The 26,210-nt window shown below is 32.0% G+C and overlaps 1 protein-coding gene across 1 annotated transcript in view; it reads right to left on the bottom strand.

The window, feature by feature from the left end:
* Positions 1–24,119, bottom strand: part of LOC124361379 (tetratricopeptide repeat protein 7B-like) — a 75,351-nt gene extending 51,232 nt beyond the window's left edge. The window contains exons 1-2 of the mRNA XM_046815427.1: positions 23,521–24,119; positions 669–870 (exon numbers count right to left, since the gene is read on the bottom strand). Coding sequence (XP_046671383.1) covers positions 669–870; positions 23,521–24,119 — 801 coding nt within the window. The remainder of the gene's footprint in view (positions 1–668; positions 871–23,520) is intronic.
* Between the last annotated feature and the right edge of the window lie 2,091 nt (positions 24,120–26,210).

Genomic DNA, 26,210 nt, shown 5'->3' with positions numbered 1-26,210 from the left:
GTCATAGACTACAACTTTACAGTAACAGGAATTTCATAATCTACAGTACAACACGGACTTCCTTTCTATTTTAACAAGGACATCATAGGCTAAAACTTTACAGTAACAGGGATTTCATAATCTACAGTACAACACGGACTTCCTTTCTATTTTAACAAGGACGTCATAGACTACAACTTTACAGTAACAAGGATTTCATAATCTACAGTACAACACGGACTTCTTTATATTTTAACAAGGACATCATAGGCTACAACTTTACCACGACAGTCAAAGATGGGATACAGGTGTTTTGCAGAGCATCCAAAATATCAAACGAGACTCAGTTTGGATTAAGAATTCATTAAGTTATAGTAATCTTAATTATATAATGCTATATGAACCCCTAGAAAAAATATATAACTATAGTTGAAACAGCTATGCATAACTATACATAAATTAAAATTTATCTTTCAATACTAGTTGAACCAGATTAATTGGTTGGTTTACATTTTTGAAATTCTTTATTAATCACTTTCCTTCACAGAATCTTAAATTATCCTCAGCTAAATAACAACACACACCAATTAGGTCATACAATATTAAGTTAATAGCTGCCTTTATTATTATGATGTTACTAATTAGTATAAGACAAATAAAAGTATGAAAGTGACCAACAGGAAAGTTACCTCATACAGTAGAGAGACCTGGCCCCAGCGCACCAAGGCTATGGTTAACAGATCGTAGATCACCATGGCGTTGCTGAGAGCCCGTATCCTCACCTCCTTGAATTCTGGGGATTGACTGAGCACAGCTTCCCTGACTGCCATGGCCTCGCTGATAACAAAGTGTATTCTTGTTATTAACAATCCCCTCTTATTGAAGGTAACAGGATTTTTTTCTTACATTTGTTCAGATAACAACGAATACAACAAATAAGTAAAGTGTTGCTGTGTTAGTTAATGTTTATGTATTCTTGTTATTAACAATTCCCTCTTATTGAAGGTAACAGGATTTTTTTCTTACATTTATTTAGTTAACAATGAATACAACAAATAAGTAAAGTGTTGCTGTGTTAGTTAATGTTTATGTATTCTTGTTATTAACAATTCCCTCTTATTGAAGGTAACAGGATTTTTTTCTTACATTTGTTCAGTTAACAATGAATACAACAAATAAGTAAAGTGTTGCTGTGTTAGTTAATGTTTATGTATTCTTGTTATTAACAATCCCCTCTTATTGAAGGTAACAGGATTGTTTTCTTACATTTGTTCAGTTAACAATGAATACAACAAATAAGTAAAGTGTTGCTGTGTTAGTTAATGTTTATGTATTCTTGTTATTAACAATCCCCTCTTATTGAAGGTAACAGGATTTTTTTCTTACATTTGTTCAGATAACAACGAATACAACAAATAAGTAAAGTGTTGCTGTGTTAGTTAATGTTTATGTATTCTTGTTATTAACAATCCCCTCTTATTGAAGGTAACAGGATTTTTTTCTTACATTTGTTCAGATAACAACGAATACAACAAATAAGTAAAGTGTTTGCTGTGTTAGTTAATGTTTATGTATTCTTGTTATTAACAATCCCCTCTTATTGAAGGTAACAGGATTTTTTTCTTACATTTGTTCAGATAACAACGAGTACAACAAATAAGTAAAGTGTTGCTGTGTTAGTTAATGTTTATGTATTCTTGTTATTAACAATCCCCTCTTACTGAAGGTAACAGGATTTTTTTCTTACATTTGTTCGGATAACAACGAATACAACAAATAAGTAAAGTGTTGCTGTGTTAGTTAATGTTTATGTATTCTTGTTATTAACAATCCCCTCTTATTGAAGGTAACAGGATTTTTTTCTGACATTTGTTCCGATAACAACGAATACAACAAATAAGTAAAGTGTTGCTGTGTTAGTTAATGTTTATGTATTCTTGTTATTAACAATCCCCTCTTATTGAAGGTAACAGGATTTTTTTCTTACATTTGTTCAGATAACAACGAATACAACATATAAGTAAAGTGTTGCTGTGTTAGTTAATGTTTATGTATTCTTGTTATTAACAATCCCCTCTTATTGAAGGTAACAGGATTTTTTTCTTACATTTGTTCAGATAACAACGAATACAACAAATAAGTAAAGTGTTGCTGTGTTAGTTAATGTTTATGTATTCTTGTTATTAACAATCCCCTCTTATTGAAGGTAACAGGATTTTTTTCTTACATTTGTTCAGATAACAACGAATACAACAAATAAGTAAAGTGTTGCTGTGTTAGTTAATGTTTATGTATTCTTGTTATTAACAATCCCCTCTTATTGAAGGTAACAGGATTTTTTTCTTACATTTGTTCAGTTAACAATGAATACAACAAATAAGTAAAGTGTTGCTGTGTTAGTTAATGTTTATGTATTCTTGTTATTAACAATCCCCTCTTATTGAAGGTAACAGGATTTTTTTCTTACATTTGTTCAGATAACAACGAATACAACAAATAAGTAAAGTGTTGCTGTGTTAGTTAATGTTTATGTATTCTTGTTATTAACAATCCCCTCTTATTGAAGGTAACAGGATTTTTTTCTTACATTTGTTCAGATAACAACGAATACAACAAATAAGTAAAGTGTTGCTGTGTTAGTTAATGTTTATGTATTCTTGTTATTAACAATCCCCTCTTATTGAAGGTAACAGGATTTTTTTCTTACATTTGTTCAGATAACAACGAATACAACAAATAAGTAAAGTGTTGCTGTGTTAGTTAATGTTTATGTATTCTTGTTATTAACAATCCCCTCTTATTGAAGGTAACAGGATTTTTTTCTTACATTTGTTCAGATAACAACGAATACAACAAATAAGTAAAGTGTTGCTGTGTTAGTTAATGTTTATGTATTCTTGTTATTAACAATCCCCTCTTATTGAAGGTAACAGGATTTTTTTCTTACATTTGTTCAGATAACAACGAATACAACAAATAAGTAAAGTGTTGCTGTGTTAGTTAATGTTTATGTATTCTTGTTATTAACAATCCCCTCTTAATGAAGAAGGTAACAGGATTTTTTTCTTACATTTGTTCAGATAACAACGAATACAACAAATAAGTAAAGTGTTGCTGTGTTAGTTAATGTTTATGTATTCTTGTTATTAACAATCCCCTCTTATTGAAGGTAACAGGATTTTTTTCTTACATTTGTTCAGATAACAACGAATACAACAAATAAGTAAAGTGTTGCTGTGTTAGTTAATGTTTATGTATTCTTGTTATTAACAATCCCCTCTTATTGAAGGTAACAGGATTTTTTTCTTACATTTGTTCAGATAACAACGAATACAACAAATAAGTAAAGTGTTGCTGTGTTAGTTAATGTTTATGTATTCTTGTTATTAACAATCCCCTCTTATTGAAGGTAACAGGATTTTTTTCTTACATTTGTTCAGATAACAACGAATACAACAAATAAGTAAAGTGTTGCTGTGTTAGTTAATGTTTATGTATTCTTGTTATTAACAATCCCCTCTTATTGAAGGTAACAGGATTTTTTTCTTACATTTGTTCAGATAACAACGAATACAACAAATAAGTAAAGTGTTGCTGTGTTAGTTAATGTTTATGTATTCTTGTTATTAACAATCCCCTCTTATTGAAGGTAACAGGATTTTTTTCTTACATTTGTTCAGATAACAACGAATACAACAAATAAGTAAAGTGTTGCTGTGTTAGTTAATGTTTATGTATTCTTGTTATTAACAATCCCCTCTTATTGAAGGTAACAGGATTTTTTTCTTACATTTGTTCAGATAACAACGAATACAACAAATAAGTAAAGTGTTGCTGTGTTAGTTAATGTTTATGTATTCTTGTTATTAACAATCCCCTCTTATTGAAGGTAACAGGATTTTTTTCTTACATTTGTTCAGATAACAACGAATACAACAAATAAGTAAAGTGTTGCTGTGTTAGTTAATGTTTATGTATTCTTGTTATTAACAATCCCCTCTTATTGAAGGTAACAGGATTTTTTTCTTACATTTGTTCAGATAACAACGAATACAACAAATAAGTAAAGTGTTGCTGTGTTAGTTAATGTTTATGTATTCTTGTTATTAACAATCCCCTCTTATTGAAGGTAACAGGATTTTTTTCTTACATTTGTTCAGATAACAACGAATACAACAAATAAGTAAAGTGTTGCTGTGTTAGTTAATGTTTATGTATTCTTGTTATTAACAATCCCCTCTTATTGAAGGTAACAGGATTTTTTTCTTACATTTGTTCAGATAACAACGAATACAACAAATAAGTAAAGTGTTGCTGTGTTAGTTAATGTTTATGTATTCTTGTTATTAACAATCCCCTCTTATTGAAGGTAACAGGATTTTTTTCTTACATTTGTTCAGATAACAACGAATACAACAAATAAGTAAAGTGTTGCTGTGTTAGTTAATGTTTATGTATTCTTGTTATTAACAATCCCCTCTTATTGAAGGTAACAGGATTTTTTTCTTACATTTGTTCAGATAACAACGAATACAACAAATAAGTAAAGTGTTGCTGTGTTAGTTAATGTTTATGTATTCTTGTTATTAACAATCCCCTCTTATTGAAGGTAACAGGATTTTTTTCTTACATTTGTTCAGATAACAACGAATACAACAAATAAGTAAAGTGTTGCTGTGTTAGTTAATGTTTATGTATTCTTGTTATTAACAATCCCCTCTTATTGAAGGTAACAGGATTTTTTTCTTACATTTGTTCAGATAACAACGAATACAACAAATAAGTAAAGTGTTGCTGTGTTAGTTAATGTTTATGTATTCTTGTTATTAACAATCCCCTCTTATTGAAGGTAACAGGATTTTTTTCTTACATTTGTTCAGATTAACAACGAATACAACAAATAAGTAAAGTGTTGCTGTGTTTAGTTAATGTTTATGTATTCTTGTTATTAACAATCCCCTCTTATTGAAGGTAACAGGATTTTTTTCTTACATTTGTTCAGATAACAACGAATACAACAAATAAGTAAAGTGTTGCTGTGTTAGTTAATGTTTATGTATTCTTGTTATTAACAATCCCCTCTTATTGAAGGTAACAGGATTTTTTTCTTACATTTGTTCAGATAACAACGAATACAACAAATAAGTAAAGTGTTGCTGTGTTAGTTAATGTTTATGTATTCTTGTTATTAACAATCCCCTCTTATTGAAGGTAACAGGATTTTTTTACATTTGTTCAGATAACAACGAATACAACAAATAAGTAAAGTGTTGCTGTGTTAGTTAATGTTTATTCTTGTTATTAACAATCCCCTCTTATTGAAGGTAACAGGATTTTTTTCTTACATTTGTTCAGATAACAACGAATACAACAAATAAGTAAAGTGTTGCTGTGTTAGTTAATGTTTATGTATTCTTGTTATTAACAATCCCCTCTTATTGAAGGTAACAGGATTTTTTTCTTACATTTGTTCAGATAACAACGAATACAACAAATAAGTAAAGTGTTGCTGTGTTAGTTAATGTTTATGTATTCTTGTTATTAACAATCCCCTCTTATTGAAGGTAACAGGATTTTTTTCTTACATTTGTTCAGTTAACAACGAATACAACAAATAAGTAAAGTGTTGCTGTGTTAGTTAATGTTTATGTATTCTTGTTATTAACAATCCCTCTTATTGAAGGTAACAGGATTTTTTTCTTACATTTGTTCAGATAACAACGAATACAACAAATAAGTAAAGTGTTGCTGTGTTAGTTAATGTTTATGTATTCTTGTTATTAACAATCCCCTCTTATTGAAGGTAACAGGATTTTTTTTCTTACATTTGTTCAGATAACAACGAATACAACAAATAAGTAAAGTGTTGCTGTGTTAGTTAATGTTTATGTATTCTTGTTATTAACAATCCCCTCTTATTGAAGGTAACAGGATTTTTTTCTTACATTTGTTCAGATAACAACGAATACAACAAATAAGTAAAGTGTTGCTGTGTTAGTTAATGTTTATGTATTCTTGTTATTAACAATCCCCTCTTATTGAAGGTAACAGGATTTTTTTCTGACATTTGTTCAGATAACAACGAATACAACAAATAAGTAAAGTGTTGCTGTGTTAGTTAATGTTTATGTATTCTTGTTATTAACAATCCCCTCTTATTGAAGGTAACAGGATTTTTTTCTTACATTTGTTCAGATAACAACGAATACAACAAATAAGTAAAGTGTTGCTGTGTTAGTTAATGTTTATGTATTCTTGTTATTAACAATCCCCTCTTATTGAAGGTAACAGGATTTTTTTCTTACATTTGTTCAGATAACAACGAATACAACAAATAAGTAAAGTGTTGCTGTGTTAGTTAATGTTTATGTATTCTTGTTATTAACAATCCCCTCTTATTGAAGGTAACAGGATTTTTTTCTTACATTTGTTCAGATAACAACGAATACAACAAATAAGTAAAGTGTTGCTGTGTTAGTTAATGTTTATGTATTCTTGTTATTAACAATCCCCTCTTATTGAAGGTAACAGGATTTTTTTCTTACATTTGTTCAGATAACAACGAATACAACAAATAAGTAAAGTGTTGCTGTGTTAGTTAATGTTTATGTATTCTTGTTATTAACAATCCCCTCTTATTGAAGGTAACAGGATTTTTTTCTTACATTTGTTCAGATAACAACGAATACAACAAATAAGTAAAGTGTTGCTGTGTTAGTTAATGTTTATGTATTCTTGTTATTAACAATCCCCTCTTATTGAAGGTAACAGGATTTTTTTCTTACATTTGTTCAGATAACAACGAATACAACAAATAAGTAAAGTGTTGCTGTGTTAGTTAATGTTTATGTATTCTTGTTATTAACAATCCCCTCTTATTGAAGGTAACAGGATTTTTTTCTTACATTTGTTCAGATAACAACGAATACAACAAATAAGTAAAGTGTTGCTGTGTTAGTTAATGTTTATGTATTCTTGTTATTAACAATCCCCTCTTATTGAAGGTAACAGGATTTTTTTCTTACATTTGTTCAGATAACAACGAATACAACAAATAAGTAAAGTGTTGCTGTGTTAGTTAATGTTTATGTATTCTTGTTATTAACAATCCCCTCTTATTGAAGGTAACAGGATTTTTTTCTTACATTTGTTCAGATAACAACGAATACAACAAATAAGTAAAGTGTTGCTGTGTTAGTTAATGTTTATGTATTCTTGTTATTAACAATCCCCTCTTATTGAAGGTAACAGGATTTTTTTCTTACATTTGTTCAGATAACAACGAATACAACAAATAAGTAAAGTGTTGCTGTGTTAGTTAATGTTTATGTATTCTTGTTATTAACAATCCCCTCTTATTGAAGGTAACAGGATTTTTTTCTTACATTTGTTCAGATAACAACGAATACAACAAATAAGTAAAGTGTTGCTGTGTTAGTTAATGTTTATGTATTCTTGTTATTAACAATCCCCTCTTATTGAAGGTAACAGGATTTTTTTCTTACATTTGTTCAGATAACAACGAATACAACAAATAAGTAAAGTGTTGCTGTGTTAGTTAATGTTTATGTATTCTTGTTATTAACAATCCCCTCTTATTGAAGGTAACAGGATTTTTTTCTTACATTTGTTCAGATAACAACGAATACAACAAATAAGTAAAGTGTTGCTGTGTTAGTTAATGTTTATGTATTCTTGTTATTAACAATCCCCTCTTATTGAAGGTAACAGGATTTTTTTCTTACATTTGTTCAGATAACAACGAATACAACAAATAAGTAAAGTGTTGCTGTGTTAGTTAATGTTTATGTATTCTTGTTATTAACAATCCCCTCTTATTGAAGGTAACAGGATTTTTTTCTTACATTTGTTCAGATAACAACGAATACAACAAATAAGTAAAGTGTTGCTGTGTTAGTTAATGTTTATGTATTCTTGTTATTAACAATCCCCTCTTATTGAAGGTAACAGGATTTTTTTTCTTACATTTGTTCAGATAACAACGAATACAACAAATAAGTAAAGTGTTGCTGTGTTAGTTAATGTTTATGTATTCTTGTTATTAACAATCCCCTCTTATTGAAGGTAACAGGATTTTTTTCTTACATTTGTTCAGATAACAACGAATACAACAAATAAGTAAAGTGTTGCTGTGTTAGTTAATGTTTATGTATTCTTGTTATTAACAATCCCCTCTTATTGAAGGTAACAGGATTTTTTTCTTACATTTGTTCAGATAACAACGAATACAACAAATAAGTAAAGTGTTGCTGTGTTAGTTAATGTTTATGTATTCTTGTTATTAACAATCCCCTCTTATTGAAGGTAACAGGATTTTTTTCTTACATTTGTTCAGATAACAACGAATACAACAAATAAGTAAAGTGTTGCTGTGTTAGTTAATGTTTATGTATTCTTGTTATTAACAATCCCCTCTTATTGAAGGTAACAGGATTTTTTTCTTACATTTGTTCAGATAACAACGAATACAACAAATAAGTAAAGTGTTGCTGTGTTAGTTAATGTTTATGTATTCTTGTTATTAACAATCCCCTCTTATTGAAGGTAACAGGATTTTTTTCTTACATTTGTTCAGATAACAACGAATACAACAAATAAGTAAAGTGTTGCTGTGTTAGTTAATGTTTATGTATTCTTGTTATTAACAATCCCCTCTTATTGAAGGTAACAGGATTTTTTTCTTACATTTGTTCAGATAACAACGAATACAACAAATAAGTAAAGTGTTGCTGTGTTAGTTAATGTTTATGTATTCTTGTTATTAACAATCCCCTCTTATTGAAGGTAACAGGATTTTTTTCTTACATTTGTTCAGATAACAACGAATACAACAAATAAGTAAAGTGTTGCTGTGTTAGTTAATGTTTATGTATTCTTGTTATTAACAATCCCCTCTTATTGAAGGTAACAGGATTTTTTTCTTACATTTGTTCAGATAACAACGAATACAACAAATAAGTAAAGTGTTGCTGTGTTAGTTAATGTTTATGTATTCTTGTTATTAACAATCCCCTCTTATTGAAGGTAACAGGATTTTTTTCTTACATTTGTTCAGATAACAACGAATACAACAAATAAGTAAAGTGTTGCTGTGTTAGTTAATGTTTATGTATTCTTGTTATTAACAATCCCCTCTTATTGAAGGTAACAGGATTTTTTTCTTACATTTGTTCAGATAACAACGAATACAACAAATAAGTAAAGTGTTGCTGTGTTAGTTAATGTTTATGTATTCTTGTTATTAACAATCCCCTCTTATTGAAGGTAACAGGATTTTTTTCTTACATTTGTTCAGATAACAACGAATACAACAAATAAGTAAAGTGTTGCTGTGTTAGTTAATGTTTATGTATTCTTGTTATTAACAATCCCCTCTTATTGAAGGTAACAGGATTTTTTTCTTACATTTGTTCAGATAACAACGAATACAACAAATAAGTAAAGTGTTGCTGTGTTAGTTAATGTTTATGTATTCTTGTTATTAACAATCCCCTCTTATTGAAGGTAACAGGATTTTTTTCTTACATTTGTTCAGATAACAACGAATACAACAAATAAGTAAAGTGTTGCTGTGTTAGTTAATGTTTATGTATTCTTGTTATTAACAATCCCCTCTTATTGAAGGTAACAGGATTTTTTTCTTACATTTGTTCAGATAACAACGAATACAACAAATAAGTAAAGTGTTGCTGTGTTAGTTAATGTTTATGTATTCTTGTTATTAACAATCCCCTCTTATTGAAGGTAACAGGATTTTTTTCTTACATTTGTTCAGATAACAACGAATACAACAAATAAGTAAAGTGTTGCTGTGTTAGTTAATGTTTATGTATTCTTGTTATTAACAATCCCCTCTTATTGAAGGTAACAGGATTTTTTTCTTACATTTGTTCAGATAACAACGAATACAACAAATAAGTAAAGTGTTGCTGTGTTAGTTAATGTTTATGTATTCTTGTTATTAACAATCCCCTCTTATTGAAGGTAACAGGATTTTTTTCTTACATTTGTTCAGATAACAACGAATACAACAAATAAGTAAAGTGTTGCTGTGTTAGTTAATGTTTATGTATTCTTGTTATTAACAATCCCCTCTTATTGAAGGTAACAGGATTTTTTTCTTACATTTGTTCAGATAACAACGAATACAACAAATAAGTAAAGTGTTGCTGTGTTAGTTAATGTTTATGTATTCTTGTTATTAACAATCCCCTCTTATTGAAGGTAACAGGATTTTTTTCTTACATTTGTTCAGATAACAACGAATACAACAAATAAGTAAAGTGTTGCTGTGTTAGTTAATGTTTATGTATTCTTGTTATTAACAATCCCCTCTTATTGAAGGTAACAGGATTTTTTTCTTACATTTGTTCAGATAACAACGAATACAACAAATAAGTAAAGTGTTGCTGTGTTAGTTAATGTTTATGTATTCTTGTTATTAACAATCCCCTCTTATTGAAGGTAACAGGATTTTTTTCTTACATTTGTTCAGATAACAACGAATACAACAAATAAGTAAAGTGTTGCTGTGTTAGTTAATGATTTGAAATGATTTATTTATTAGCCCAATAGAACATTACAATGTTATAAGGCTCGTCAAGAAATAATAACACTAAATACTAAATAACAATTTTAAAAAAAATACTAACTACAACACAAGTAACATATAGCTATACTAGGTGGTATGATATTTCACATCTTAATTATTTTCTGGTGAATTCGGACGAAAAATCGTCAAAAGTATAAATTTCAGTTTGAAGCATGTATTCTTTAATAGTTTTTTTGAAAGCCTTTAATGTAGGAATCTCTCTCCATGCTAAAGGTAATTTGTAAAAAAATGCTGACTATGTAAGAGAAAGATGTTTTAAAATGGGTTGTTCTTGTGTATTAAACAGGTAGAAAAATAACTATTACGTGTTGTGTAGTTATGATGGGAGATAAAGGGATTGGACTGTATTCTTTTATATGTTTGAGTTAAAACTTCCATTATGTAAATACTTCTTACTGTTAAAATTTGAAGATTAAAAAATGTCCTCTACATGATTGATTAAATTTCAAATTTCCTAGAATTCGGATTGCTCTCTTTTGAGTTTTGAAAACCTGTTCAATAAATGGTGAACTTCCCCAGGAAACAATTCCATATCTCAACACAGATTCGAAATAGCCAAGATAAATAGTTTTTGCTGTTCTTAAGTCAGTCAAGCCTTAATTTTACGAATAGCATAACATGCTGATTTAGTTTCCCATTTAATGACTGATGTGATTTTCCCATCTAAGATTGTCATCTAAAGTAACACCAAGAAATTTACAATTTTTTGTAGAAGTAAGTTTACTTAGGTAAAAAGTTTATTTCAAGTTGTTCAAAGTTTCTAATAAAGTGAAAATTAAGTATGGATGTTAGTTGGAAATATTTAAGGATAGTTTGTTAGCTTTAAGCCAGTTAAAAATCAAACTTATTGTTATCATATAATTTTTGAGATAGTTCAGTTTTATTGTCAGATTTAATCAAACTAGTGGTTCATCAGCAAAGAGAATTAATTTGTCAACATAAATTGAAACTGCTTGGGTAAGTGTTTATAAAAAATTAAAAATAATATTGGACCTAAAACTGACCCTTGGGGTACGCCTGCCTCCAAATAGCGGGCAGGAGATAGATATTTATGGACAGAACCAGGACTGTTTTGAACTATCTCTACATGGCTGCGATCCCTCAGAAAGCTACTAATAATGTTATAATAATATAGTAATAGTAATGTTATAGTAATACTAATGTTTATGTATTCTTGTTATTAACAATCCCCTCTTAATGAAGGTAACAGGATTTTTTTCTTACATTTGTTCAGATAACAACGAATACAACAAATAAGTAAAGTGTTGCTGTGTTAGTTAATGTTTATGTATTCTTGTTATTAACAATCCCCTCTTATTGAAGGTAACAGGATTTTTTTCTTACATTTGTTCAGATAACAACGAATACAACAAATAAGTAAAGTGTTGCTGTGTTAGTTAATGTTTATGTATTCTTGTTATTAACAATCCCCTCTTATTGAAGGTAACAGGATTTTTTTCTTACATTTGTTCAGATAACAACGAATACAACAAATAAGTAAAGTGTTGCTGTGTTAGTTAATGTTTATGTATTCTTGTTATTAACAATCCCCTCTTATTGAAGGTAACAGGATTTTTTTCTTACATTTGTTCAGATAACAATGAATACAACAAATAAGTAAAGTGTTGCTGTGTTAGTTAATGTTTATGTATTCTTGTTATTAACAATCCCCTCTTATTGAAGGTAACAGGATTTTTTTCTTACATTTGTTCAGATAACAACGAATACAACAAATAAGTAAAGTGTTGCTGTGTTAGTTAATGTTTATGTATTCTTGTTATTAACAATCCCCTCTTATTGAAGGTAACAGGATTTTTTTCTTACATTTGTTCAGATAACAACGAATACAACAAATAAGTAAAGTGTTGCTGTGTTAGTTAATGTTTATGTATTCTTGTTATTAACAATCCCCTCTTATTGAAGGTAACAGGATTTTTTTCTTACATTTGTTCAGATAACAACGAATACAACAAATAAGTAAAGTGTTGCTGTGTTAGTTAATGTTTATGTATTCTTGTTATTAACAATCCCCTCTTATTGAAGGTAACAGGATTTTTTTCTTACATTTGTTCAGATAACAACGAATACAACAAATAAGTAAAGTGTTGCTGTGTTAGTTAATGTTTATGTATTCTTGTTATTAACAATCCCCTCTTATTGAAGGTAACAGGATTTTTTTCTTACATTTGTTCAGATAACAACGAATACAACAAATAAGTAAAGTGTTGCTGTGTTAGTTAATGTTTATGTATTCTTGTTATTAACAATCCCCTCTTATTGAAGGTAACAGGATTTTTTTCTTACATTTGTTCAGATAACAACGAATACAACAAATAAGTAAAGTGTTGCTGTGTTAGTTAATGTTTATGTATTCTTGTTATTAACAATCCCCTCTTATTGAAGGTAACAGGATTTTTTTCTTACATTTGTTCAGATAACAACGAATACAACAAATAAGTAAAGTGTTGCTGTGTTAGTTAATGTTTATGTATTCTTGTTATTAACAATCCCCTCTTATTGAAGGTAACAGGATTTTTTTCTTACATTTGTTCAGATAACAACGAATACAACAAATAAGTAAAGTGTTGCTGTGTTAGTTAATGTTTATGTATTCTTGTTATTAACAATCCCCTCTTATTGAAGGTAACAGGATTTTTTTCTTACATTTGTTCAGATAACAACGAATACAACAAATAAGTAAAGTGTTGCTGTGTTAGTTAATGTTTATGTATTCTTGTTATTAACAATCCCCTCTTATTGAAGGTAACAGGATTTTTTTCTTACATTTGTTCAGATAACAACGAATACAACAAATAAGTAAAGTGTTGCTGTGTTAGTTAATGTTTATGTATTCTTGTTATTAACAATCCCCTCTTATTGAAGGTAACAGGATTTTTTTCTTACATTTGTTCAGATAACAACGAATACAACAAATAAGTAAAGTGTTGCTGTGTTAGTTAATGTTTATGTATTCTTGTTATTAACAATCCCCCTCTTATTGAAGGTAACAGGATTTTTTTTCTTACATTTGTTCAGATAACAACGAATACAACAAATAAGTAAAGTGTTGCTGTGTTAGTTAATGTTTATGTATTCTTGTTATTAACAATCCCCTCTTATTGAAGGTAACAGGATTTTTTTTCTTACATTTGTTCAGATAACAACGAATACAACAAATAAGTAAAGTGTTGCTGTGTTAGTTAATGTTTATGTATTCTTGTTATTAACAATCCCCTCTTATTGAAGGTAACAGGATTTTTTTCTTACATTTGTTCAGATAACAAACGAATACAACAAATAAGTAAAGTGTTGCTGTGTTAGTTAATGTTTATGTATTCTTGTTATTAACAATCCCCTCTTATTGAAGGTAACAGGATTTTTTTCTTTACATTTGTTTCAGATAACAACGAATACAACAAATAAGTAAAGTGTTGCTGTGTTAGTTAATGTTTATGTATTCTTGTTATTAACAATCCCCTCTTATTGAAGGTAACAGGATTTTTTTCTTACATTTGTTCAGATAACAACGAATACAACAAATAAGTAAAGTGTTGCTGTGTTAGTTAATGTTTATGTATTCTTGTTATTAACAATCCCCTCTTATTGAAGGTAACAGGATTTTTTTCTTACATTTGTTCAGATAACAACGAATACAACAAATAAGTAAAGTGTTGCTGTGTTAGTTAATGTTTATGTATTCTTGTTATTAACAATCCCCTCTTATTGAAGGTAACAGGATTTTTTTCTTACATTTGTTCAGATAACAACGAATACAACAAATAAGTAAAGTGTTGCTGTGTTAGTTAATGTTTATGTATTCTTGTTATTAACAATCCCCTCTTATTGAAGGTAACAGGATTTTTTTCTTACATTTGTTCAGATAACAACGAATACAACAAATAAGTAAAGTGTTGCTGTGTTAGTTAATGTTTATGTATTCTTGTTATTAACAATCCCCTCTTATTGAAGGTAACAGGATTTTTTTCTTACATTTGTTCAGATAACAACGAATACAACAAATAAGTAAAGTGTTGCTGTGTTAGTTAATGTTTATGTATTCTTGTTATTAACAATCCCCTCTTATTGAAGGTAACAGGATTTTTTTCTTACATTTGTTCAGATAACAACGAATACAACAAATAAGTAAAGTGTTGCTGTGTTAGTTAATGTTTATGTATTCTTGTTATTAACAATCCCCTCTTATTGAAGGTAACAGGATTTTTTTTCTTACATTTGTTCAGTTAACAACGAATACAACAAATAAGTAAAGTGTTGCTGTGTTAGTTAATGTTTATGTATTCTTGTTATTAACAATCCCCTCTTATTGAAGGTAACAGGATTTTTTTCTTACATTTGTTCAGATAAACAACGAATACAACAAATAAGTAAAGTGTTGCTGTGTTAGTTAATGTTTATGTATTCTTGTTATTAACAATCCCCTCTTATTGAAGGTAACAGGATTTTTTTCTTACATTTGTTCAGATAACAACGAATACAACAAATAAGTAAAGTGTTGCTGTGTTAGTTAATGTTTATGTATTCTTGTTATTAACAATCCCCTCTTATTGAAGGTAACAGGATTTTTTTTCTTACATTTGTTCAGATAACAACGAATACAACAAATAAGTAAAGTGTTGCTGTGTTAGTTAATGTTTATGTATTCTTGTTATTAACAATCCCCTCTTATTGAAGGTAACAGGATTTTTTTCTTACATTTGTTCAGATAAACAACGAATACAACAAATAAGTAAAGTGTTGCTGTGTTAGTTAATGTTTATGTATTCTTGTTATTAACAATCCCCTCTTATTGAAGGTAACAGGATTTTTTTCTTACATTTGTTCAGATAACAACGAATACAACAAATAAGTAAAGTGTTGCTGTGTTAGTTAATGTTTATGTATTCTTGTTATTAACAATCCCCTCTTACTGAAGGTAACAGGATTTTTTTCTTACATTTGTTCAGATAACAACGAATACAACAAATAAGTAAAGTGTTGCTGTGTTAGTGTCTATAAAGTGCTTATATATTCTTGTTATATTATGCTATAATTTATTATGTTATTTCTATTGTTATAGTTTATTTATTGTTACTGTTTTCCTGTTAGTACTGTTACAGCATTAAAACGTTTATTTATATTTCTTGTTATATTACGTTCTGCCATAGTTTATTATGTTAGTGTTATTTTTCAGACATCCACATGTTTTCTTTGAAGGAGTTCTTGTTTAGGTTAAGTTGTTTATAAGGTTAATTATATGAATCTTAAATATAAAATGGAGAAGTATGTCCGTTGGAAATAAATAAACATAGTGACATTTCTGGATCTGCAATCTGATTTCTTCCCCAGGTGGACAACTAACCTAACACATAATTCAGTCTAGATTAAAATAAACAAATCATAGCAGAGCATTATGACATGTATAAGTTAGGAATCTCAACAAACATGTTGCATTTTAACTGTGTGTATCTCTAAAACATGCTCTTAATAAAAAACACTAATTACTAAAACTGAACAATCAGTTCACAACAGGTCTGTACTCAATGACCAACCACTGGACAACTGACCAAAGGCCAATCTTTACAGAACAAACAAGATTGTGGCAAATCAGGAAACAAGGTGGGCCTTCTCACAACAGACATAATTATTCAAACAGAAAAATTAGAAGGTTAAATGAACATGTATTTTGTTTGTGTTTTTTTTTTCAAAAATATATAAAAATCTTATTTTGATATGTAAAAACCAACGTTCTTTTTAAACTAACCAGATACACAAGAGCTGTTCTTTTTCACCATTTGTTCATGCTGTGTGGTACAGCCATTTAAATGGTTAAATACAATGTACAGGAGTCACCTATCTCAACTCACTGGCAGCACTGTTTCTATGAAGAGAGTATTGTAGCCTGGTGTTTCTGATTGTTGAATTGTTTACAGTGTACAATAAATGCACAAGGCTACAGTGATGGTTGCGGAATGTTTCAATGAACTCTGTAACACTGTGGGAAAACCCATCACAACTCACTGGCAGCACTGTTCTATAAGACAGTATTTGTAGCCTGGTGTTCTGATTGTTGAATTGTTACAGTGTACAATAAATGCACAAGGCTACAGTGATGGTTGCGGAATGTTTCAAATGAACTCTGTAACACTGTGGAAACCATCATCAAACCTCACTGGTAGCACTGTTATACAGAGGAGGGCATTGTAGCCTGGTGTTCAAATTGTTGAATTGTTACAGTGCACAATAAATGCATGCAAAAGCTACTGTGACGGTTACGGAAATGTTTCAATGAACTCTGTACCACTGTGGTAACCCATCACAAACTCACTGGCAGCACTGTTATACGGAGAGGGCATTGTAGCCTGGTGTTCTAATTGTTGAATTGTTACAGTGCACAAAGGCTACAGTGACGGTTGCGGAATGTTTCAATGAACTCTGTAACACTGTGGTAACCCATCACAACTCACTGGCAGCACTGTTATACGGAGAGGGCATTGTAGCCTGGTGTTCTAATTGTTGAATTGTTACAGTGCACAAGGCTACAGTGATGGTTGCAGAATGTCTCAATGCACTCTGAAACATTGTGGAAACCAATCTCAACTCACTGGCAGCACTGTTCTATATAAGACGGTATTGTAGCCTGGTGTTCTGATTGTTGGATTGTTACAGTGTACAATAAAGGCACAAGGCTACAGTGACGGTCGCAGAATGTCTCAATGCACTCTGAAACATTGTGGAAACCCATCTCAACTCACTGGCAGCACTGTTCTATAAGACAGTATTGTAGCCTGGTGTTCTGATTGTTGAGCTGTTACAGTGCACAAATAAACGCACAAGGCTACAGTGATGGTTGCGGAATGTCTCAATGCACTCTGAAACATTGTGGAAACCCATCTCAAACTCACTGGCAGCACTGTTCTATAAGACGGTATTGTAGCCTGGTGTTCTGATTGTTGAGCTGTTACAGTGCACAATAAAATGCACAAGGCTACAGTGATGGTTGCGGAATGTTTTCAATGAACTCAGTAACACTGTGGAAACCCATCACAACTCACTGGCAGCACTGTTATATGGAGAGGGCATTGTAGCCTGGTGTTCTAATTGTTGAATTGTTACAGTGCACAAGGCTACAGTGATGGTTGCGGAATGTTTCAATGAAACTCAGTAACACTGTGGAAACCCATCACAACTCACTGGCAGCACTGTTATACGGAAGGAGGGCATTGTAGCCTGGTGTTCTAATTGTTGAATTGTTACAGTGCACAAGGCTACAGTGATGGTTGCGGAATGTTTCAATGAACTCTGTAACACTGTGGAAACCCAATCACAACTCACTGGCAGCACTGTTTATACGGAGAGGGGCATTGTAGCCTGGTGTTCTAATTGTTGAATTGTTACAGTGCACAAGGCTACCAGTGATGGTTGCGGAATGTCTCAATGCACTCTGAAACATTGTTGAAAACCCATCTCAATGACTGTACACTGTCTATGAAAGGGATTGTACCTCTACAAAAAAAAATTTTCAGTTTAAAGGGGAATTATGAGAAAATTAAAACCCTTATATGTACTTTTTATAACATTTTTTACTTTCCCATTTTTTTTTTTTATAACATTTTGAGGTTAAAAACGGGCTTTTTAAATACTTTTTAAAAAACGTTTTACAAAATTTTAATTTGAATATAGCACTTTGATACCCCCCCTTGACTGGCCTAGGATTTTAGGGAGACTATCTTAAAACAAAATGAACTTTGGGATATATAATTTAATAAATACCTAAATTTGTATTTCAAGAATTTTTTTTTTTTAAAATTTATAACTCCAAACTTTTAGCATCTTTTTTAAAAACTTCTGACTTACCCTACCTTTTTACAAATTCTTTTACTTTTCCTGAAAATTTTCCCCGGTTTTAGGAACTCTGAAAAGTGTGTCTTCTCAAGTTCAAAAAAACCTTTCTTCTTCTTTTCCAAACTGGCAAAAAATTTGAAAAATAAGTGGCTGAAACTGATGGTGGGGGGGGGGGGGTGGGGGGGGGGGGGGGTGGGGGGGGGGGGGGGTGGGGGGGGGGGGGGGTGGGGGGGGGGGGGGGTGGGGGGGGGGGGGGGTGGGGGAAAAACCATTATGATATACATAAACAGTAAATAGTATTAGGACGTTGACATAAAAACCATTATGATATACATAAAACAGTAAATAGTATTAGGAACGTTTGACATAAAAACCATTATGATATACATAAACAGTAAATAGTATTAGGACGTTGACATAAAAACCATTATGATATACATAAACAGTAAATAGTATTAGGACGTTGACATAAAAACCATTATGATATACATAAACAGTAAATAGTATTAGGACGTTGACATAAAAACCATTATGATATACATAAACAGTAAATAGTATTAGGACGTTGACATAAAAACCATTATGATAAACATAAACAGTAAATAGTATTAGGACGTTGACATAAAAACCATTATGATATACATAAACAGTAAATAGTATTAGGACGTTGACATAAAAACCATTATGATATACATAAACAGTAAATAGTATTAGGACGTTGACATAAAAAAAACCATTATGATATACATAAACAGTAAATAGGCTGGTCTAAAAACTAAAAACTAAACAATATCCTGTTACAAATCTGTGGCTGTTTTTTTTAATTAATCCCAATCTCCTCCCTCCAACATTTAAACACTTTAAAGCAAAATGTTATGGGTTGAATCTGGACTAATTACTAAAATATAAACAAATTAAACTTCGTTAAAACAATAAAATTACCTTTAAATAACAAAACAAAATTAAATGATTTTAAAATCATTGTTATCAAATAAGACTTCTAGCGAACACGTTTTATTATTACTATTATGTAAAACAGAAAATAAATTACTATGGATAGTAAATTAAACGTAATTTTCTCTCAGAACTATTTTTAATACGTTTAGTTAGGGTTTAGAATATTACAGTTTCAATGAGCAGGTCATGCAGCCTATGTTTGAGTGCGTCATCGTCGGCGAGAATGGCTAGATTAGATTTAGGACGATCGTGATACAATTTTTATATTGTCTTTACACAAGAAACGACATAATTATTATTATAGTTACAGCATATTTTCTGAATCAATGTCTCACATCGTCTCCATCGTGCATTGAATACATTTTTGTCAGCCTTTCACAAGACGTCGAGGGGAATGTATTATTAGAAATATCGTCACCAAATGAACTCATGATTTGAAGCAGCAGGACTTAATGTAACCACAAACTCACTTCTTAAACACTTGGTTACAGGCGATTTGATGCGCACAGCTCTGTGCCACCCACGTTGCACGATTACATTGCAGTTCACCTTAAGTTACAAGGCTGGCCCTTGCGGGTCAAATTTCTTCTGGTTTAGGAAGGTACTGTTCTTTTTCTAAGATATTTTTTGATCTTTGTATAATTTTTTGTCAAACCTTTTTCCTCCAATATAATTTTTAAAGGCACTAAAAAGTCTGTACTTGTAATTTGGTAAATTATATATTGGATCTCTAAATCGGCTTTGTATGCATTAAAACAATTGTTAAAATATAAATACTTATATAAAATGCCATTCTATTGCAAATCATGGGATACAGTAACCAGCACAATTACACTTAAATTGATTCTAAAAGAGTAAAGTAATACATTAATATTTCCCTAATAATCCAAGATGTGCAGCCACAAATAAATTGAATAGTCTTAATTAGGTGCCATAGAATATTCTTAATATGAAACGGTACAGTTTTTTTTACAACATTTTATTTATTTACTAGTACAATCTGTTCAATTTGAGAAGAATAAGTAAATATTATATACAGAAACAACGTTGACAATTAAAATTGAGTTAGGTGTTAACCACTGTTAACACTAACATAATTAATTCAACAACCTAACAGGTAGATCCAGGATGGCAGTTCGGTGGAGTCTGTACACATTTTTATAATTATCAAGTAGATTTACCGCAAGGTGGTTCGGACGATCTTCTAATCTTGAAAGATTAATGCGACTGAATTTGGTTATTATTCTTCTTTTACTGTTGGGATGTTCAAATCTTGATATAACGTTTTATTGGATACATACCACGGTGCTTTTGCAATGTTTCTAAACACTTTTAATTGATACCGTTGTAGTATCTCCAGATTTGAATTGCTTGCTGTGCCCTATAACTGCACACCATATGTGCATACAGGTTTTAGGATAGTTTTATATAATAGTATCTTGTTCTGCAAACTGAGTTTTGATTTAGACCCGAGTAGCCAATTCATTGTATTTGTTTTAAATTTAGCTGTTGTCTCTTTGTCCAAATGTGGGATTTCCATGTAAGCCTTTTGTCTAAGCGCATGCCCAGATAATTTACTTCAGTTACTTGGGGTAAATAAACGTCATTCAATGTAACTGGAGGGCAAGAATTTTGATTTAACGTAAACGTTATGTGAACTGATTTATTAATTTAATTAAGTTAATTTAGTTAATTTTGATTCTCCATGTCTTAAACAAATTATAAATTGCATCTAAGCTCTGTTGTTAGTAATGTGATGCTCGAACACAATCTTTATAGACTGAAAAAATTGCAGTATCATATGCGAAAGTTGCAATTTGAGCATGTTCATTTTCTGGGAGGTCAGCGGTATATAGTAAGTATGAAAAAGGATCAAGTTCACTTCCTTGAGGAACTCCGGATTCTATTGAATGTAGCTGAGTAAGAACATCATGGTATTTTCCGATCTTTGATAAGATCGGTTTGAAAGATACGATTTCAGTATTGAAAAAACGGAGTAAGGCAAAAACTTCTTAATTTTGTATAATAGAGCAGTATGCCACACCTTATCAAACGCTTGACTGACATCTAAAAAGGTAGCCGAACAATAACTTTTATATTATAAGCACTCCCATATCACTTCAACTATTCTATGGACTTGTATTGTGCCGTGTTTTCGCCTAAACCCAAATTGATGAGCAGGCACTTCATCGATTAATGATTGTAGTCTTCTCAGAAGAAGCTTTTCAAACAGTTTTGAAATAATAGGTAAGAGGCTTTTTGGTCTGTATGAGGTCAGCTGGGTGAGGGGCATGGTGTCAGGCTTTGGGATGACAATTAGCTGGGCTCTTTTAAATTGAACGGGTATGTGTTCTGGTCTCAGTATGGCGTTAAATAAGAATGTTAAGAATATAATAGCTTTTCTTGGAGGAGATCTTTCAGTATTTCTCCAGTAAAAGAGTCGTAGTCAAGAGACTTATGAAGATTGAGATTGTGAGTTATAACTGAGCGAACTTCAGATGGTTTGAATTTTCGTAACGGGAAATCAAGCTGAAGTGGAGAATCTAAATACTCTTGTATTTCCTCTTCTTTGTTTACAAAGGCGCCATTTGGTTTGAAAACATTGGTGAAATATTCTGCAAATGCCTCAGAATTTTCGATATTACTTTTCGCCCCATTTCCATCAGGTTTTAAAATAGGGGAAATGGATATCTTAGGCTGCTTAATTCTTTTAGCTAATTTCCATAACGAATAGTCTGTAGCTTCGGTTGCTGAGAGAGACTGGGTATACTCTTCAAACCACTGGTTTTTCAAACAATAATCTTTTCAGATGTCGAGCTGCCCTGTTGAAGTTTGCCTTATAATTTGGATTTCTATTGTTTTGTCATATCCTTAATCGTATTTTCTCAGCGATTTTTTTTCTTGATGTAGTTAGGGTAATATAACCCTGTCTTGTCAACTTTTGAAGAACGTTGTAAGGGTGTAGCCACTTTGGCAGAACTTTGCAAACAATCCATGTAGTAGTCTGCTGCATTTTCTCAATCCTCAACACTTTTGTTCAAATGTCCAAATGTTCAAATTCAAATTTTCATTTAATGAATCACGAAATCTAACCCAGTTAGTAAATTAAATATATATTTAAAAAATTAAACACGGATGGGTGTACATAATACGCTTCAAACACCGTTACAACCTCATAATTGGTTTTTGCGACCTTGTAAATCTCAAGCTCATTTTATCACAGCTCTAAAGCAAAACATGGAATTTATGGAAATATTGTATTTTTTATTATTGGCTTCGTGATGATAAAACAACTAAATATTTATTATTAATAACGCACACTTAATATTTTATTTTATTTCCTTTCAACGGTCAAAGACCACTTTATAACAATAAACATAGTACAAGGTAGCTAATTACCATTATAGTGCCCAGACATAACAGGGACAAGCCAAACATGCGATTGGACTCTATACTCCTAGGCATGATTGACAGTGTACATAATAAGTATAAATTATAATAAATATAGCAGTAATGATAATAATTGTTGAGCAGATAAGCAACCTAGAAATAAATAACAGTGCAAAAACAAACTATCCATAAAAATTAACAATGCAGAAAACTATAAATGGATAACAAGAACAAAAAAAGAAATATATAAATGAACAACAATATTAATAAAATAGTTTTAAATAAGTGACAATGTAAAAAGAAAACTAGAAATGAATAACAAGTGACAAAGTTCTATAAACACCAACAAAGTAAAAAAAATAAATAAATAAAACATTTCACAATACAAACTACCATCCTTAACAATAACGAGTGAAAAACACATACAAAACAAATGCCAAATATAATAATAAATACATAAATAACAACTGCACAAAGCATACAAATAAATAAATACGAACATCTACAATTATGGCAAAAAGACAACTACATAGCGCTATGAATAAATTAATTACTTCCTAAAAAGAAGAAAAACATATTTATGCCATGCCCACATCACTCAACAAGTCCCCTATCTATTCTACTGTATACTGGAAAGCAGCCAGCACACGTCCTCTAATAATTGCTGCACTATCATTGAAGACGTCGAACCTGTCGCAGAGACCATTTCCGAGCCTGACCATTCTAGCGAGTGGACCGTGAAAGACGTAGGAACGCTGGCAATGGCGTCTACTGAACAAGTCGCGTGATCGAGTCCTTGCCAAAGGAATACGGAAGTCCACTTGTGATAGAGCATCGGACAATCCAGTTGTCCATTAACCAGTCTCGTCAGGAACAGAACATCCGCGACGCACCGCCTCGCTTGAAGATCAGGGAGAAGAAGATCAGCCTGCAGTCCAGCAATAGGGATTTCACTGTAGAGCAGCCCCTGTCGAACGCCTACCATTCTTACGGAATTCCTCTGCACAGCTTCCAGTTTCTCAATAAGACCCAGCTGGTAGGGAGACCAGACTGGGCTAGCATACTCCAGGAGTTGACGCACAAAGGATGAATAGAGAGTCTTCAAGACAAGGGGACTTGTCATACCGCGGGTTGACCTAGTGATGAAGCCCAGTATCCTGTAAGCTCTTCTACATAGGTCGTCAACATGCTCATTGAATGAGAAGTCAGATGAAAATGTAACACCCAGATCCTTTATCGAGGACACTCTTCCCAGGGGTTGATCCCGTTCAATACTGTACTGAAAATGGTGCAGGTTGTGCGAACGACCAAAGGTCATGACAAAACACTTTTAAGAGTTTAACTTTATGTTATTGGAAACGCACCAATCCAATACATTATGAAAACTTGTCTGCAGACGTGCAAAGTCCTCATCGCTGGAGACCACGGTGTAAATCTTCACATCATCAGCAAAGAGTAGAGCATCCACCAGAAGAACGGAGGTTATGTTATTAATGAAAATGATGAAGAGGTATGGACCAAGAAGCGATCCTTGAGGTACACCGGAAGTTTGCAGAAATTCCTGGGAGAGCGCATCAGGTAATTTTACCCTTAAGTGCCGGCCAAGCAGATAGTCGCGGAACCAGGAGAGTAACGGGCCATTGATTCCATATGCTTCTAACTTATTGGTGAGGATGGAGTGGTCAACCTTGTCAAAGGCCTTGGCAAAGTCAATAAAGGCAACGTCCAGCTGTTTACGTGATCCCAAGGCAGATAATATACTCTCTTCGAATATCATTAGGTTGGTGACGGTTGATCTGGAGGTGGTGAAGCCATATTGACTAGGACAGATTAGGGGTTTCAGAAAGGCTTTAATACGAGAGAGCACTAGCATTTCGAACACCTTCCCTACCGCTGATAGGATTGTAATAGGACGGTAGTTCTCGACTTTCGATAGAGAGCCCGCTTTATGAATAGGAACAATATGCCCCATATTGAGAATTTCAGGATATATTCCTTTTGAAATGGACAAGTTGAATAGTTTAGCCAGAGGTTGGGCCAGGGTGTCACTGCAGTGCTGCAAGAAGGACGGAGATACATTATCTGGGCCAGCACCCTTCCTGACATCAATTTTTCTGAGGACTTCCAAAACCTCTAATACAGAGAACGAGATCATCGACAGGGAGGAGTTGGCATTAAGTTAAATGGTGGTGGTGAAACTACGGGCTCCGAGAAAACAGAAGAAAAGAATGCTGAAAACATATTAGCTCTCTCTTGTGGATCATTTGAGGAGTGGCCATTAAAACTAATATTAGATGGAATAACAGGAGATTCGCCAGAGGAACGAACAAAACTCCAGAAGCTTTTAGGGTTGTGCGGAATTGAATCCTCTATGTGCTTCAGATAGTTTCTATAACAAGTGCGACTAAGATTCCTGCAGATATTACGCTACCCACAAAACCTTGTGTAGTGTGCAGGAAGGAATGTTTGCTTGTAACGTTTGTGGGCTATCTTCTTCTGAATGGCCCGATTGATAAGCTCCACAGAAAACCACTTAGGGAAGGGTGAAATGCCGATCCGTTTAATGGGACTGCATTTAACGCAAATTTCACCAAGCAATGAGATCATTCTTCCAAAGCCCTCCTGGACGTCAGACAAGTCATGTACAAAAGAAAGATCTACTGCTGAGAGCATCTCAGAAGCAGCGCATAGGTTACACTTACGAAAATTTGGACAGGTGTAAAATCTAGCAGGAGGGAGACCTCGAGTAACTGGCAGCGAGAAAGATAGAGGAGGATGATGGGGATCCGCTTGAACCAGATACTCATCTGCAGCATGGACGGGGACCGACTTTAGGCTGCAGAAGACCAAGTCCAATGTTACTTGTCTAAAGTTCCTGACGGAACGTTCGGAGGTAGTGCAGTCATAGGAGGCGATGTTAAAGTCACCAGACAGCAGCAAGGAAGATGATGGAGATAAAGAAGATACTACTTCATCCACCAACTCACAATATGCTTTATATATGGTGATAGGTTGTCCTGGAGGAATGTAGACACAATTCAGCACCATTTTGTAAGTGGGCAAGGAGATGAAGAGGCTCTCAATAAAAGAGTCATGAATGATTTCATGCGACTGTATACTATTTTTGATTGCAACTAAAACACCCCCACCAGACGTTTTGCTACTTGAAAGAATGCTTCTATCTTTCCTATAAATCGTATAGTTATTGTTTGCTTGTAGTTCTGAGCTGAATATATCCGAGGATAAGTTTGTTTCACAAAGTAATAGTGCATCATATGTGTTGCAAGCCAAAGCATTTTTTTAAGTCCAGCAGTTTGGTTCGGAGGCCAAACTTTAAATATTACAAGGAGTATTTAATTTTCTTTAAAAATCGACAAAATATAGTAATATTATACAATTGCAGAAGCTA

Source organism: Homalodisca vitripennis, chromosome 4, assembly GCF_021130785.1.
Source record: "Homalodisca vitripennis isolate AUS2020 chromosome 4, UT_GWSS_2.1, whole genome shotgun sequence".
NCBI lineage: Eukaryota > Metazoa > Arthropoda > Insecta > Hemiptera > Cicadellidae > Homalodisca > Homalodisca vitripennis.
This window is presented reverse-complemented; position numbering and strand designations above follow the sequence as displayed.